Source organism: Apium graveolens, chromosome 3 (assembly GCF_009905375.1).
Source record: "Apium graveolens cultivar Ventura chromosome 3, ASM990537v1, whole genome shotgun sequence".
NCBI classification, from domain to species: Eukaryota; Viridiplantae; Streptophyta; class Magnoliopsida; order Apiales; family Apiaceae; genus Apium; species Apium graveolens.
This window is the reverse complement of record NC_133649.1, coordinates 139477389-139492059: the sequence shown is the minus strand read 5'-3', so window position 1 is coordinate 139492059 and position 14671 is coordinate 139477389. Positions and strand designations below refer to the sequence as shown.

The 14671-nt window shown below is 34.9% G+C and overlaps 2 protein-coding genes across 3 annotated transcripts; both read left to right on the top strand.

The window, feature by feature from the left end:
• The first annotated feature begins 2926 nt into the window (after positions 1–2926).
• Positions 2927–5895, top strand: LOC141712800 (G-type lectin S-receptor-like serine/threonine-protein kinase At1g34300). Its single transcript, XM_074515872.1, has one exon. It carries the CDS (start codon positions 3102–3104, stop codon positions 5598–5600), a length of 2499 nt encoding a protein of 832 aa, XP_074371973.1. The 5' UTR covers positions 2927–3101; the 3' UTR covers positions 5601–5895.
• A 1999-nt stretch (positions 5896–7894) lies between these two features.
• On the top strand, positions 7895–14136 carry LOC141712799 (3-phosphoinositide-dependent protein kinase 2-like). Of its 2 annotated transcripts, XM_074515870.1 has the most exons (11): positions 7895–8173; positions 9191–9371; positions 9483–9535; positions 9952–10053; positions 10121–10229; positions 10390–10468; positions 10667–10832; positions 12421–12555; positions 12699–12817; positions 13295–13517; positions 13822–14136. In XM_074515870.1, exons 1-11 carry the CDS (start codon positions 7910–7912, stop codon positions 13903–13905), a joined length of 1515 nt encoding a protein of 504 aa, XP_074371971.1. In that variant the 5' UTR covers positions 7895–7909; the 3' UTR covers positions 13906–14136. The 2 variants fall into 2 exon arrangements, with proteins under 2 accessions (XP_074371971.1, XP_074371972.1); XM_074515871.1 differs by lacking the exon at positions 9483–9535 and having other exon boundaries at positions 9191–9331.
• The last annotated feature ends 535 nt before the right edge of the window (positions 14137–14671 follow it).

Genomic DNA, 14671 nt, shown 5'->3' with positions numbered 1-14671 from the left:
TCGGGAAGTAAGTCCATCTAATTGAGTCGGCAACAGGCCGGGGTACGGTCTATGATGGTATAAGAGGCTAGGTGACAGTCCATCCACGCGTGAGTGGCCGGGTAACAGTCTAGCGTGAGGTCCTAATGCGGCCAGGGTGATGACCGGCGAGGAATTCATCCATCTACAGTAGAAAAGGTTACTTAATGGGTATCTTTGCCTGATTAGCAAGATATCGGGTTTATGCCAAAATTCCCTTCTTTCCAAATTCATTGGATATTATAACTCTATTTATACTTTTCATTACAGAGGTTTTCAAGGAAAGTATAAGATATATATATAGGTGTATATATATATCGGGACTTAATGAAGTATCTCGTAACTTCATTTCTTTTGAATGATATTTCAAAGATTGAATCTATCCAAGTCTTATCTTGTAGTCTCATCTATGTGATAAACTTTTGAAACTGATTATAGCCTGAACGGTGGTAGTTCGAGTAGTATTTGGAAAAGATATCAGTATATTGGAGTATCTTATAACTTCATCTTTTCAACTGATATCTAGTTAATGATTATCTTAACCACGACAAAGATTTTCAGAAAAAACATTGAGACGAGGTTAGATATATGAGATCACCTTGCAACGATATTTTATACAGTTATAAACTGGAACTCTGTGTATATTATACATGTCATAGGATTTTAAAGATTTTGAGAAGTATGTATGTATATATATAGTGAATATTTTTCGACTTCGTCGCATTAAGATATCAAACTTGGTTCATTTCTTCTTGACCAAGACTTTCATGAATATTATGAGAAGGCACATATATTGTTAATTATTTTACATGTTATTTTGATGGGCTTGTTGCTCACCCTTACTTTCTTCTTTCATCACACAACAACAGATAGACAAGATGAACATGACCAAGCTCCCAATTCGCAAGCAGATAGGAAACGTTCCGCAGTTTCCTGTAGGCGTTGATGTTGCTGTAGCTGAGGTGGGAACTACCAATAGGTTAGGTTTCAACTGTTGATGTACCAGACTTATGCATATTATGAATTGTACTAATTGCAAAGAATATGTAAATTTATTCAGAACCCTTTTAAGGTGTAATGATTTATAATTGTGGAATAAAATGACTTGTGTTATTTTTGATATTCATCTCTCAGACTATAACTTGTGGTGTGTGTGTGTATTGTGGGGTCACAGTGCACATTGGTTGGTTGTTTATTAAGATTAGGTGTTATTAAGGAAAATGGAACTCGTGACAACCCGGATCCCCGACTCCGGATTTTGGGGTGTTACACTAATATCGGGATGGCACCGTATGAAGCTCTATACGGGAGAAGGTGTAGAACACCTATTTGTTGGGATTAGGTTGGAGAGAGGAAGTTGGAGGGACCCGATATTGTTCAAGAGACTAATGATAAATTAATGGTGATACGAGAAAAATTGAGACAAGCTCAAGATCGACAGAAAAAATATGTAGTTGTGCATCGTAGGAGATTAAGTTTCGAGCCTGGTGAAAAGGTATTCCTAAAAGTTTCTCCATGGAAGGGAGTGCATCGTTTTGGGTTAAAGGAAAAGTTGAATCCAAGATTTATTGGCCCTTTTGAGATTTTGAAAAAAGTGGGAGAGGTAGCATACAGATTAGCCTTGCCACTTCAGTTGTCAAGGGTACATAATATGTTTCATGTATCATTGTTGAGAGGTTATAATTATCTATGTCGCATGTAGTAAGTTGCCCCTTGAATAAAGTTCGACCGGATTTGACTTATGAGGAGGAACCCGAAAGAATTTTAGAACGTGAATAAAGAGTGATGCGTCGCTGAACGATTCTTTTTATATTGTGATTTTGGTATTCTTGACATTTTATCATATCTATATTTTGTGAGCACTTCTTGTTTTGATGATCAACTTAGTTTCATATATATATATATATCATGTGTAACTTATGTATACCTTGACATTGTGGTTATTCGTATATGATCCTTTTGTTCACTTCCGGTTTTGTTTCCTTTATTTTTCCAGCAAATAATCTTAACTAGGTGGGTTATTTTATGTGATGAACACGAGTGTGGATCTAGAGTAGCTTATTTATTTTCTTGCATTTTATTAGAATTTTATTTGGACTTCATATAATTTGGATACGAACGATTTGAGTATATTTTGTTAATGAATTGTAAGTTGGAGTTTTGATTGGTATCATTTTAATGGGATTATTTTGAAGAATTATATTTAAGTGAATTTGAATTTCTCTATGAGAAAATTATTTATGTTATGATGTTCTGTGTGAGGTTCTTGTGTGTATATGCGGTAAAATAATCACAATCAATAAATAATTTTTATTAATACAAAAATTATTTACTGGTCCTTTATTTAAATTAAAAATCGTCATTCAATCACTAATTTTATCAACGTTTTGATATAATCTATATTATATTATAATAGCCGGAATAGAGATAATTTGGTTCAACGGTTTGCTTCAACTATAATTCCCTAATTTTGATTATTACAAAAATAGATAAATAGTGTTAGATATCTAATAAACTACTAAATTATTAAACTACTACTAAATATAGTATACTTATCCTACTAAACTACGAATACAACTTATCATATTATTAAAAAATATAAATAATAGTGTTACATATCTGTTAAACTACTAAATTGTTAAATTACTAGAAATAGGCTATTTATTCTACTAAATTACGAACACATGTGATTCTATTATTTTTATTAAAAAATTATAATCATTATATATTTATATAAATATTTTAAAAATATAATATAACTTAATAAATAAAAATTTAAAATATTAATGAAACTCGTGCATCACATCAGATTTATGCTAGTAATTAATAAATCAGTGAAACTCAAATTTTATTAATGAACTTGATACATCATTAAACTCATTGATGAATCAATTATTTTCTACTGGGACAATGTAAATTTGAAAAGTCAAAGTCTTCCAAGTACCTCTCCCTGTCTGCACAGTCTCTGGTCTGAAGTCCTCTCAGAACACAAACATAAATATCTCCCAACTCCATTAAAACAATGCTTCTTCATCAACTTAAAACTTCACTTCACATCTAATCTTCAAGAACCCACAAATATTATGAAAACCCCATTAACATATCTCCTCCTTTCTTCATTTCTCGCCGGAATTCTCGCCGCCGACATACTTCCCCGCGCCTCCATTTCCGCCGGAGACACCACTCAAACATGGACTTCACCCAATAACACTTTCACTCTCTCATTTATCTCCAACCCCTCTTCACCAAACACCTTCTTTGCAGCCATTACATTCAACACTATTCAAATCTGGTCTGCCGGAGCTGCTGCCGTTGACTCAACTGCTACTTTGACTTTTCTTCCCAATGGGAATCTCAGGCTAGTTAATGGAAGCTCAAACGGTGTCGTTTGGCAGTCCAACACTTCCGGGCTCGGCGTGTCGAAAGCTAGTCTTGAAGATTCAGGTAATCTTGTACTTAAGAATGGTAGTAAGATTGTTTGGAGTAGTTTTGATAATCCTACTGATACTATTATGCCTGGTCAGATTTTTAGTGTTAAACATGAATTGAGAAATGGGTTGTATTCATTTAAGCTTCTTGATAATGGCAACTTGACTTTGTTGTGGAATAGGACTACTAGGTATTATAATTCAGGGTTGAATTCTTCCGCTAGTGTTAATTTAACCTCGCCTAGTTTAAGGTTGGAATCTATTGGGATTTTGTCGTTGTTTGATCCTAAGATTGAGGGGTCTGTTATTGTGGCTTATAGTAGTGATTATGCTGAGGCGGGGCAACAAAGGTATGTTAAGTTGGATAATGATGGGAATTTGAAGATTTTTAGTGCTGCGGGAGGTAGTGCGACAGAGAGGTGGATTGCTGTTAGTGATATTTGTCAGATTTATGGGTATTGTGGGAGATTAGGGATTTGTAGTTATAATGGTTCGGATCCTAAGCCGGTTTGTGGGTGTCCGTCTAGGAATTTTGATCCGATTGATTCAAGTGATCCAAGAAAAGGTTGTAAGAGGAAAGTGGAGATTAGTGATTGTACTGGTAATGCGACAATGTTACAACTGGATCATACGAGGTTCTTGACGTATCAGCCTGAATTGGCTTCACAGGTTTTTTTTGTGGGGATTTCTGCTTGTAGGTTGAATTGTCTTGTTGGTTCTGCATGCGGTGCTTCAACATCGTTGGCGGATGGTACGGGGTTGTGTTACTTGAAAAATCCAGATTACTATAGTGGGTATCAGTCTCCTGCACTTCCTAGCACGTCATATGTTAAGGTTTGTGGACCTGCACAACCGAATCCAACACCAAACTCAAACAGTGAAGATAAAGATAAAGAATGGAAGTTGCGTGCTTGGATAGTGGTTGTAGTTGTTTTGGCTACTCTTTTAGTTTTAGTCCTCTTGGAAGGTGGAATTTGGTGGTGCTGCTGTAGAAATAGCCCAAAGTTTGGTGCACTGTCAGCACAGTACGCGCTGCTTGAGTATGCCTCTGGTGCACCTGTTCAGTTCTCGTATAAGGATCTTCAACGGGCAGCCAAGGGGTTCAAGGACAAGTTAGGAGAAGGAGGGTTTGGTGCTGTTTATAAAGGGGTTCTTGCTAATAGGACTGTTGTTGCAGTGAAGCAACTCGAAGGAATCGAGCAGGGTGAGAAACAATTTAGAATGGAAGTTGCAACTATAAGTAGCACACACCATTTAAATTTGGTGAGATTAATTGGATTTTGCTCAGAAGGGCGTCACAGGCTTTTGGTGTTCGAATTTATGAAAAATGGTTCTCTTGATCACTTCCTGTTTGCAACGGAAGGTCAGTCAAGTAAATTGCTGAGTTGGGAGAATAGGTTTAATATTGCTCTTGGGACAGCGAAGGGGATTACATATCTTCATGAAGAATGTCGAGACTGCATTGTGCACTGTGACATAAAGCCAGAGAACATCCTTTTGGATGAGAATTACAATGCAAAAGTATCAGATTTTGGCTTGGCAAAACTTGTAAACCCAAAGGACCACAGGTATCGAACGTTGACGAGTGTGAGAGGGACCAGAGGATACCTGGCCCCAGAATGGCTTGCCAATCTTCCAATAACATCTAAATCTGATATATATAGTTTTGGAATGGTGTTGTTAGAGATAGTGAGCGGGAGAAGGAACTTCTATGTCTCCTCTGAAACAAATCAGAAGAAGTTTTCGTTGTGGGCATATGACGAGTTTGAGAACGGTAACATTGAGACAATTGTGGACAAACGGCTTTTAGGGCATGAGGTGGACATGGAACAGGTTAGGAGAGTAATTCAGATAAGCTTTTGGTGCATTCAAGAGCAACCTTCTCAAAGGCCAATGATGGGAAAAGTGGTACAGATGCTAGAAGGGATTATGGAAATTGAAAAGCCACCAGCTCCTAAGTCTGTGACTGAAGGATCTATCAGTGGTACTAGCATTACTGCAAGCAGCAACATCAGTGCTCTCTCCACCTTTGCAACTTCAGCAGTGGCTCCCTCATCATTGTCATCACTCCAAACTGCAGGAGCTACATCTTTTCCTTCAGGAAAGAATGCGGAGAGGATATCTTCATCACTTCTACGTGAAGAAGCAGATTAAATTTGGGGTCCAAAGTTCGAATATGCCTAGTACTACAAGGAGCTCTTTCCAGAATGGAAATAAACTCCAAGGGACAGTAAGCTTTGCTCTATACATGACTTAAGTTTGTTTGTTGTATTGTTTCTATTCTTATTTCCACTGTTATTTAGGAATGTGTATTATTTGTACGCTCTAAAAGTGAATTAACCGCTTTAAGAGTGGGTTTATATAGTCTTGTATATAAATAGCAAGTATATACTGTTATTAATAATTTGCAGAACTCTTTAATGATAAGTGTTAGTGAAATTTCACATGATACTCCTTCCATCTCTATATTGAATGCTGTTTGTTGTGTAGCAAGTTTTAAGTATATTTCTTGTTTTTATGAGAACTCAACTGATTTAATTTAGTTGGATTGTGAGGTGAGCATCTTAGACAGGTACATCAAAAAACTTCAGATACTTCGGTAGGGTTAGGGTAACGGGGGAATACTATCATACTATTGAGCATTTATAACTTAATATTGTTGGTAAAGGCGATTCGCAAAAATGTAACACAGTCCCGTGCCCCTGCATGCCCCTGCTAACACCCGAATCATCGCCGCATGCTAGCTGGAAAAAGGCTAAATTGCAGATGATGGTAACTTAACAATGTATTTGCCTGTTTGGTGTAGATTTTCTCTCAGAGATGCCATACTTGATCATGATCAGTTTGTGATTTTGTGTTAAATGTGTGCAGCTCAAAGGTTGCTGTCATTACCTGCCTACCCCTTTAATCTTCTACTATTATCAGGCTTAATATAATACTTCTATCAAGTCTGTTGTGGACCCAATTGCACGTGGATTGTCACTTTTCTGAACCTACGTATACAGGGAATTCGAACAAGAAACTGATAGTGTCTTAAATTTATAAAATTAGATAACATCAAATCTCACTTAATCAAGATTTTGCTATGAAACTCTAGGGTAAAATAATTTTTTAAGCTGGAAGAAATGCATTAACCTTGTTGTTTTCTAGCAATAAATCCTCGATAGAGACTTTCTTAGAACGTGTTAAATAGAGGCATCTTTTATGTTGTCAAAATTATTTAATTCATCAAAAATAATAATATTACTTTATTAAAATTATTAAAAACAAGTCCAAATCGAATTTATTTTATGAAAATACTTAAATCAAAAAATTGTTATGGCATAAATCAAAAAAAATTAAAAACTAAATTACTTATCTAAACAAAAATATGCCAATTACCAATAATCCAAATCCAATTTTATTTTCCCAAAAAATGAATTTTATAGCAGTGTTTAACGTGAATTTCCCTAGGATGACCATGTGGAATAAGAATCTTTCTTCTTTCTCGTACACTGTTGTTGTGCTTTGGAATGTAGAGCCGTAAATGAATCGAATTTGGACGAACTTTTAATGATCTCGGACAAAATTTTAACGAACCAAAAACTGTCCGATAAATTTATCGGACAAAATTTCTTGTCCGAACTCGAGTTCGGTAATATTCGAACCGAACACGAACGGTTCGCAAACATATCGAACCGAACACGAACGAACACGAACTGTTCGCGAACATCATTTATATTTTTTTTAAAAAAATAATTTTAAATATTATTTTATGTGAAAAATTGTATCAAACTATTAATTATATATTTTTTCATAGATAAAATATTTATTTGAAGTAATTATAAAATATGATTAATATATATTATTAATCATACATATAATATTATAAATATACTATTTTTTCGAACCGAAATCGAGCTTAACGAACGAACCGAACTCGAACCGAATACGAACCGAACTCGAGTCGAACACCTTAAAAGTTCGGTTCAGTTCGTTAAAATTATCGGACAAGAAATGTTGTTCGAACTCGAGTTCGATAAGATTATCGGACGAGTTTATCGAGCTCGAACTCGAACGAATCGTACGAGTTTAACGAACGGTTCAGTTCGTTTACGGCCCTACTTTTCAGTTACGTGGGTCTTCCCTTCCTGTTTTAATCGGAGGCCGTAACACACACATGTGATGTGAGAATCTAATAATGATATATGGTGGCTTTAATAATGGATACAGTTTGTAAAATGAAATTTTACTTTATTTAATTATTAGTTTTTTTAAAAATATTTTTCAGAATTCAAAAATATAAAATTATTTTTTCAAAATACATATGTTGGTTGTCTCTTTAAACAAATTTCTAGATCCCCCGCCCTGGATGCTCGTCACCTCTTCAATTCCAATGTTTTATTTTTAGGCACGAACTTGTTATATTTTACACACATACTATAACAACATCTGTATGGTTTTTACCCGCAAAGAAAAAAACAATGTCAGCAGCTCTTGGGGATCAAGGTGGACGAGGAGGAGGAGGTGCAGCCATTGATACCATGGAGAAAGATAATAATAATAATAATAATAATAATAATAATAATAATTTAATGAATAAAAATAATAATACAAACAATACAAATACAAATACAAATAAGCCTCCTCTAAGGTCTAAGAGCTTTACATTCAGGGCCCCACAAGAAAATTTCACCATTAAAGACTTTGAATTAGGCAAGATCTATGGTGTTGGTTCTTATTCTAAGGTCCCTTTCCTTTTCTTATTATTTTCTTGTTAGTAATTGTCATTGATTGATTTATCTGGTATCCTTGTGTTTCTTTATAATGTTTTGAATGCATGTATTTTTTTTTTATGTGATTGGTGTAGTTTGTCCACTACCATGTCCGTATATTAATTTCATGGTAATATGACAATCTCGAAATAATGGTAAGACTCTATTGTATCAATATGTTTTAGTAAGATGCAATCAGTAATATTCGTGCACACGTTCTGCAATACAATCAACAGAGGTTCTGCCGGGCCTGGGGTAACTGCAGCATTAGGAAATATTAGGACCTCATCTATCCTTTACATGTACTAGACAAAAATGGTAGTCTGAAAAGGGAATTGTGCGATTAGTTTATATTTTCAAGCAAGTCTTCCCACACCCTGGTTCTTAAGTCTTAACCACATTCCATGTTCTAACCAATCTTCATCATGATTCAACTATCCTAAATTGTCATCATAAAAGTATTCCATTGTGTTTAGAGTCTATAATGTGTGTGAAAGATTTTTAGGCTTCTTGTCAGTTGTCATGGGGGCAGGCTGCTACTTGGACTCTTGATATGCAGTGGCACAAGCACCTGCTATATTAGTGGCTTAAGGAAACAACAGGACATCTGTGATGTGCATGTTTATCTAGGAAGAAAACAGAGAAGGACCTTGCTGTGTTGTGGAATATGGTTGTAGATCCAGATAATTTCTCCCTTGGGCAGGCGATTGCAGTTGACCTGAGTCTAAAAATATTGAGCTTTAGGGAATTCCCAGACAAATGACTTGCTAGTTTGTAATATTGAGCTTGTAAGCAAAAGCCCGGTTTACTTTTATATTTATTTCTGGGTGAATAACAAGTTACCTGCAGATTTATACTAATGATTGTTCAAAAGCATATAGCTTAAATGTTCTTGGTTTGCTTAGTGCAAGGACACCCTAAAATAATATTCACTCTTCTGATATTCTTCTTGTTCTTTGGTGTTTATTTTCTATACAATGATTTGACCAGGTTGTCAGGGCAAAAAAGAAAGACACAGGAAAGGTTTATGCATTGAAGATCATGGATAAAAAGTTCATTACTAAGGAAAATAAAACTGCATATGTGAAGCTAGAGCGGATAGTACTTGATCAACTGGATCATCCTGGCATTGTGCGTTTGTTCTTTACATTTCAAGATGCTCTTTCCTTATGTATGTACTCTTGACTGAATCTAGTTGGTATTTAGGTACTCCATATTTAGTTATGTGCTTGTATGTATTAAATTTTGTTATTGACATGGTTCATATGTCGGTACTATGAAGACATGGCACTAGAATCTTGTGAAGGTGGAGAACTATTTGATCAAATTACCAGGGTGAGTTAATTATGAATATGTTATTAATTATTTCCTCATTATAGGAAAATCGTAAAAAGTTTGTTGAAAATTATTTTGTAACCTGGCCCTGTCATCATAAATTCAATGCACGTATGATTTATTCTAAGATTTGTCACTTCACTAGTAATTTTACTGATGCGGCGTTCCTGCATATATAATGCAAGAAGTGCCACTTTTAGTGAAGGCATACAGTTGCTGTAATTGTATATTACATATGTATTTGCTCTATATATTGTTTAATTTAGCATAAAATCGTTCTTCATTTGATATTATAGTTCAAGTTTTAGTGAATTTTAGTTTCTCATTTCCTACTTTTGAATTATCATCATTATTTCTTGCCTGCCTAGTTTTAAGGTTTCAAGTGTCCAATATCAATTGAATTTGTGTCAGTGTAGAAAGGTCGATTATCAGAAGATGAAACCCGTTTCTATGCTGCTGAAGTTGTAGACGCGCTCGAGTACATACATAAAGTGGGACTGTTACATCGTGATATTAAGGTGCTTCACTAAATATTATTATGTGTCCATGGCATAAGAAAATTGCTGACAGGTTGTTGGATGGCAGCCAGAGAATCTATTACTTAGTTCCGATGGGCACATAAAAATTGCGGATTTTGGTAGCGTAAAGCCTATGCGAGTTAGCTCAATAACTGTCCTTCCTAATGCAGCATCAGGTAATATCTTGAACTATGTACATATATTATAATAGACTGCTGGAGTTGTTTCGACAATATAAAAGGACTCCACACCAGTTCAACCAGAGCTCATTGGTATGCTGGGGAAAAGTATAAACAAATTGACCGTGTGTTATAATATGATAATGTTTCTTTACAGATGATAAAGCTTGCACCTTTGTTGGAACTGCCGCTTATGTACCTCCAGAAGTGCTAAATTCATCTCCTGCTACAGTTGGGTGAGAAATTGTTCTAGGAAGAGCTTTGATACTTGCATGGATGTATTATTGACCGAAATATCTTGCAACTGTGGAATTTTCAATTGAAATTTTGATGCTTCTAATACTTCTTTGCATCTAGCTATGTGAATTATAAATCATGTTTATCATTGTAGGATGGCTTACTAATTTTTTATGTCTTCGCACGTGTGTTAACAGAAACGACCTGTGGGCACTTGGCTGTACCTTGTATCAAATGCTTGCTGGAACTTCTCCCTTCAAGGATGCCAGTGAATGGCTGACATTCCAAAGAATTATAGCCAGAGACCTCAGATTTCCGGATTACTTTTGTGATGAAGCCAAAGATCTGATTAATCGATTATTGGTAAGTTGTAATAGGCCATACCCAGATTATAATCAAGTCAACTCAGCTACTTTCTTATAAGTTGCATGTAAAATTTCCTCTTTTTCTCTTCCCTTTGTCCAGTCACATTGTTTCTGAAACCAAACAAACTTTGCTTCTTTCTAAACGACATCACTATTTCACAAATGTATACAACTATACATATTTGGCAATGATTTTTTATAAAGTACTTCAAACAATATCATTCTAAGGAACCATTTGTTGCTCTGAATTTATCCTAGTATATTATGTTTCATGTACTGTAAATCGGAACATCCATATAGTGCTTATAAACTGAATATCGATCATTCAGCAACCATAACTATTTCTTCAAGTTATTATTACCAGCTGTCAAAAAATTTCAGAATATATACTTATGTGGATTAGAGATTCAGCATTCGCAGCAAGCTCATTTCTTGACCATAGATGAATCTATATTGTAGTGTTTTCTTGTATAATATAACTGTAAAACAAATTTAATATGTATGTTCATACAAATTTTATTTTGTTATCTGCAACACGAGTTAACGAGTACTTGCTTGCTAGTGTGTAAAATCACCCACACAACATAAATCAGCGTACTTGTGTCCATACTATTGTTTATTTGACTTCTTTGAGCATGTGTATTTATCCTTGGATGCTTAGCAGATTTAACGAATCCTTATAATAACACACAAATTTATGTACATACATGATACAATACAACTCTCCATACACGAACATACACACCACACGAAGTATGACACACATAAATAAACTACTATTCTTGAATCACTTCTTAGAATACCACGACAAAATATGGCTCTGCGTATAATTTCCGCCAATATTATTGGCTACAAATATGCATCAGAATGACTTCCAATGCTGTGCTTTTTACTAGTTTTATACTTATACATGTAGGGCTGTTAAAAAAACAAAAATAATCTGCTCCCGTTATGGAAGAAGATATGCAAGTAATAAATAGAAAAAAGACTTATTGATATTTGCTACTAATATTTTTTTCAAATGTTACTCTCCGAATGCTTAAGTCAGTCGAGCTTCTTTTACTTGCACTTGCTGGGCTTTACCCTTAGTCTAGCTCTACAGACATACAAACTGGGCTGAATGCTTTGTTTATAAATAGCTGAATTTACCGCTTACTACAAATTCTCTTTAGGATCAATTAATTGTGAACAGGTGTTGAAGTTTTACACCCAAATAGTGGTAGCTAAAGTTTGTGTAGAGAATGCTACTCTCTTTTTAGATCTTTTTGGGTACAAGTACTAGCAACAACTTTTACATGTTGCAGGGTCCTCCAGAAACTTCTTTTATACACAAAACATTGGTTAATCAATACAAAGTATGCATTTAAATAATTTGAGTTTGAGGGTATGTTGATTAATTAAGGTCCTACAGTGAGATATGGGTCCTAAAATGAGTAAGACTTGCAAAGCATTTGTCAAGTCCATTGGTCTGAACTTAAGTTAATTAATTTATTTTCGACTCTTCAGTCATATATATACAGACAACAGATCTGCTCCTACTTCTTTTGAAGCTTTTCCCCTGCGACTAAAGTTGAACATTGATGCAGGATATTGATCCTAGCAAGCGGCCAGGTGCAGGGCCTGATGGCTATGCTTCTTTAAAGAATCATCCTTTCTTTAAAGGAGTTGATTGGGAGAATTTAAAAGCAATGAAGCCTCCTGCACTTGCTTTGCAGCGAAAGGTATGGCATTATTTGTATGAATGACTGATTTAGAAATAACTGGCTTTGTATGGTGGTTTTCAGATCAAGGAAACAATATTGTTTTTCTTATAAACACACCTTTTGACTTAAGTTTGGCTTATTCGCATGGGGTTGATGCTCAGAATTCTTCACGGTACCTCTCACATGATGGGGATGGTTCAGAAAGACATACCACTGGAAATGATGAATCTGCATCTTCTATTACTAGACTTGCTTCTATTGATTCCTTCGACTCGAAATGGTAATATTCCAACTTTTTTGTTGCTCAAACTCACATTATTTCCTTTCAGCAGCAACTAGAACAAGAAGATACATTGAATCTTATAGTTCACCTAGTCTCCTTTCCTTTTCTCTCCCATTTGTCTCCGAGTTTCTTTCTTTTTTCTTTGCTTCTTACACGCTCAGTCTAATGAGTAGTCATTAAACATGCACACATCCCACTACTCACTACATTATTATTTGTGTTGATGCTAGTGAATTCACTGTCAATGTATGATGTAATCACTTGAAAAGTGAACATATTGTGAATGAATAATGTTACTAAAAACTTTATGATCCATTAGAAATACCTTGAACCATTACTGTGATGTTTTCTGAAGCTCTCTTTTTCACTTATGTATAAAAATTTCAAGATGCCTTGGGATGGCCACATTGGCTTTCTTCTGTTGCTCAAAGTTACGCAAGTCATATTTCTGTACTTAATTTTTGCTCTTAACAGGCAAGAATTTTTGGAGCCAAATGAATCCATTCTTATGATATCCATGGTCAAGAAACATCAAAAACTAACAAGCAAGAAAGTCCAGCTTATCCTCACCAACAAGCCAAAGTTGATTTATGTGAACCCCTCAAAGCTAGAAGCTAAAGCGAGTATAATTTGGTCAGACAACCCTAATGAACTTAGCATCCAAGTTGTCAGTCCTACAAATTTCAAGATTTGTACTGTAAGTCCTTCCTCCCTTTCTTTAAATCCAATTATAATATTATATTATTATGATGTTAAATAAATTTCAACAGATTTACCAAACACAAGTCACGTCAGATTTTCTTGAAACCTTGTATGATGCGGTGATATCTTATCATAATTACTTAGATCAACAATGTGTTCGTCTGCAGTATTCTTGAACACTTAATCTCCTTGACTTGAGAACTGTCCCACTGCTTCTTTCACTTTTACGGCCGTATTTGGCTTTAGATAAATTGACATCGACCCAACATTTTCTCACGTTCATAATCTGACATTTGCAGCCAAAAAAGATACTGACATTTGAAGATGCAAAACAAAGAGCACATCAATGGAAAAAGGCTATTGAGGCTCTTCAAGACCATTGAACTGTTTATTATTTTTTCGACTACATTCATTACTGTAACATTATCATGAAGAAACTAGGGGATCCTGAATAGGCTGATGCTCCCTGCAAAACTATTATTTCTGACGGAAGAGTATCTAGCAAGTAGTCATTTCTAAACAGGAAAAAAAACATTTCGAAATTTTAGTTGTGTATTCACATAGACGAAACGACACACATCTTATAATTTTATGGCTTACATATTATTTCTACAGATGCAAAATTGTGTAATTTGTTGCTTTATCACATACAAATACGTGAAGACCGGCTAGAAATCTTCAGAAAAACACAACTTTAAGTGTTGCTCTGATTTTAACAAAAGAAAATATAAATAGAAGAATTTGAAGTGGTTTTCTGAGAAAATCGTATTGCAATATGTTATTCGGTAAAAAGTTGTAGCAGGTTTACGATACTCTGATTTAAAAAAAACAGCAAGATATCCCTAGAGGATGGTGATATATTTTGATTCACATGGGACTATTGGAGGCTGTTCCATATCACTATTTTTCATATGGTATACAAGTAACTGTTTCGTATGAATCATATCACAATTTGTTCATAATTTGCCAGGACTTGAGGTCTTTGAGAGAAAAATGTTCATGACGACTAGGAGAAAAGAACACAAACATATTTTTAAGGTTATTTTGACGTAAATAACAAAATGGTTATTGCTTTTAAATTATAAACAAATTATAGAATACTTGGTAAAATAACGACCAGCTGTAAGAGAGAATCCATTAGAAACTCAT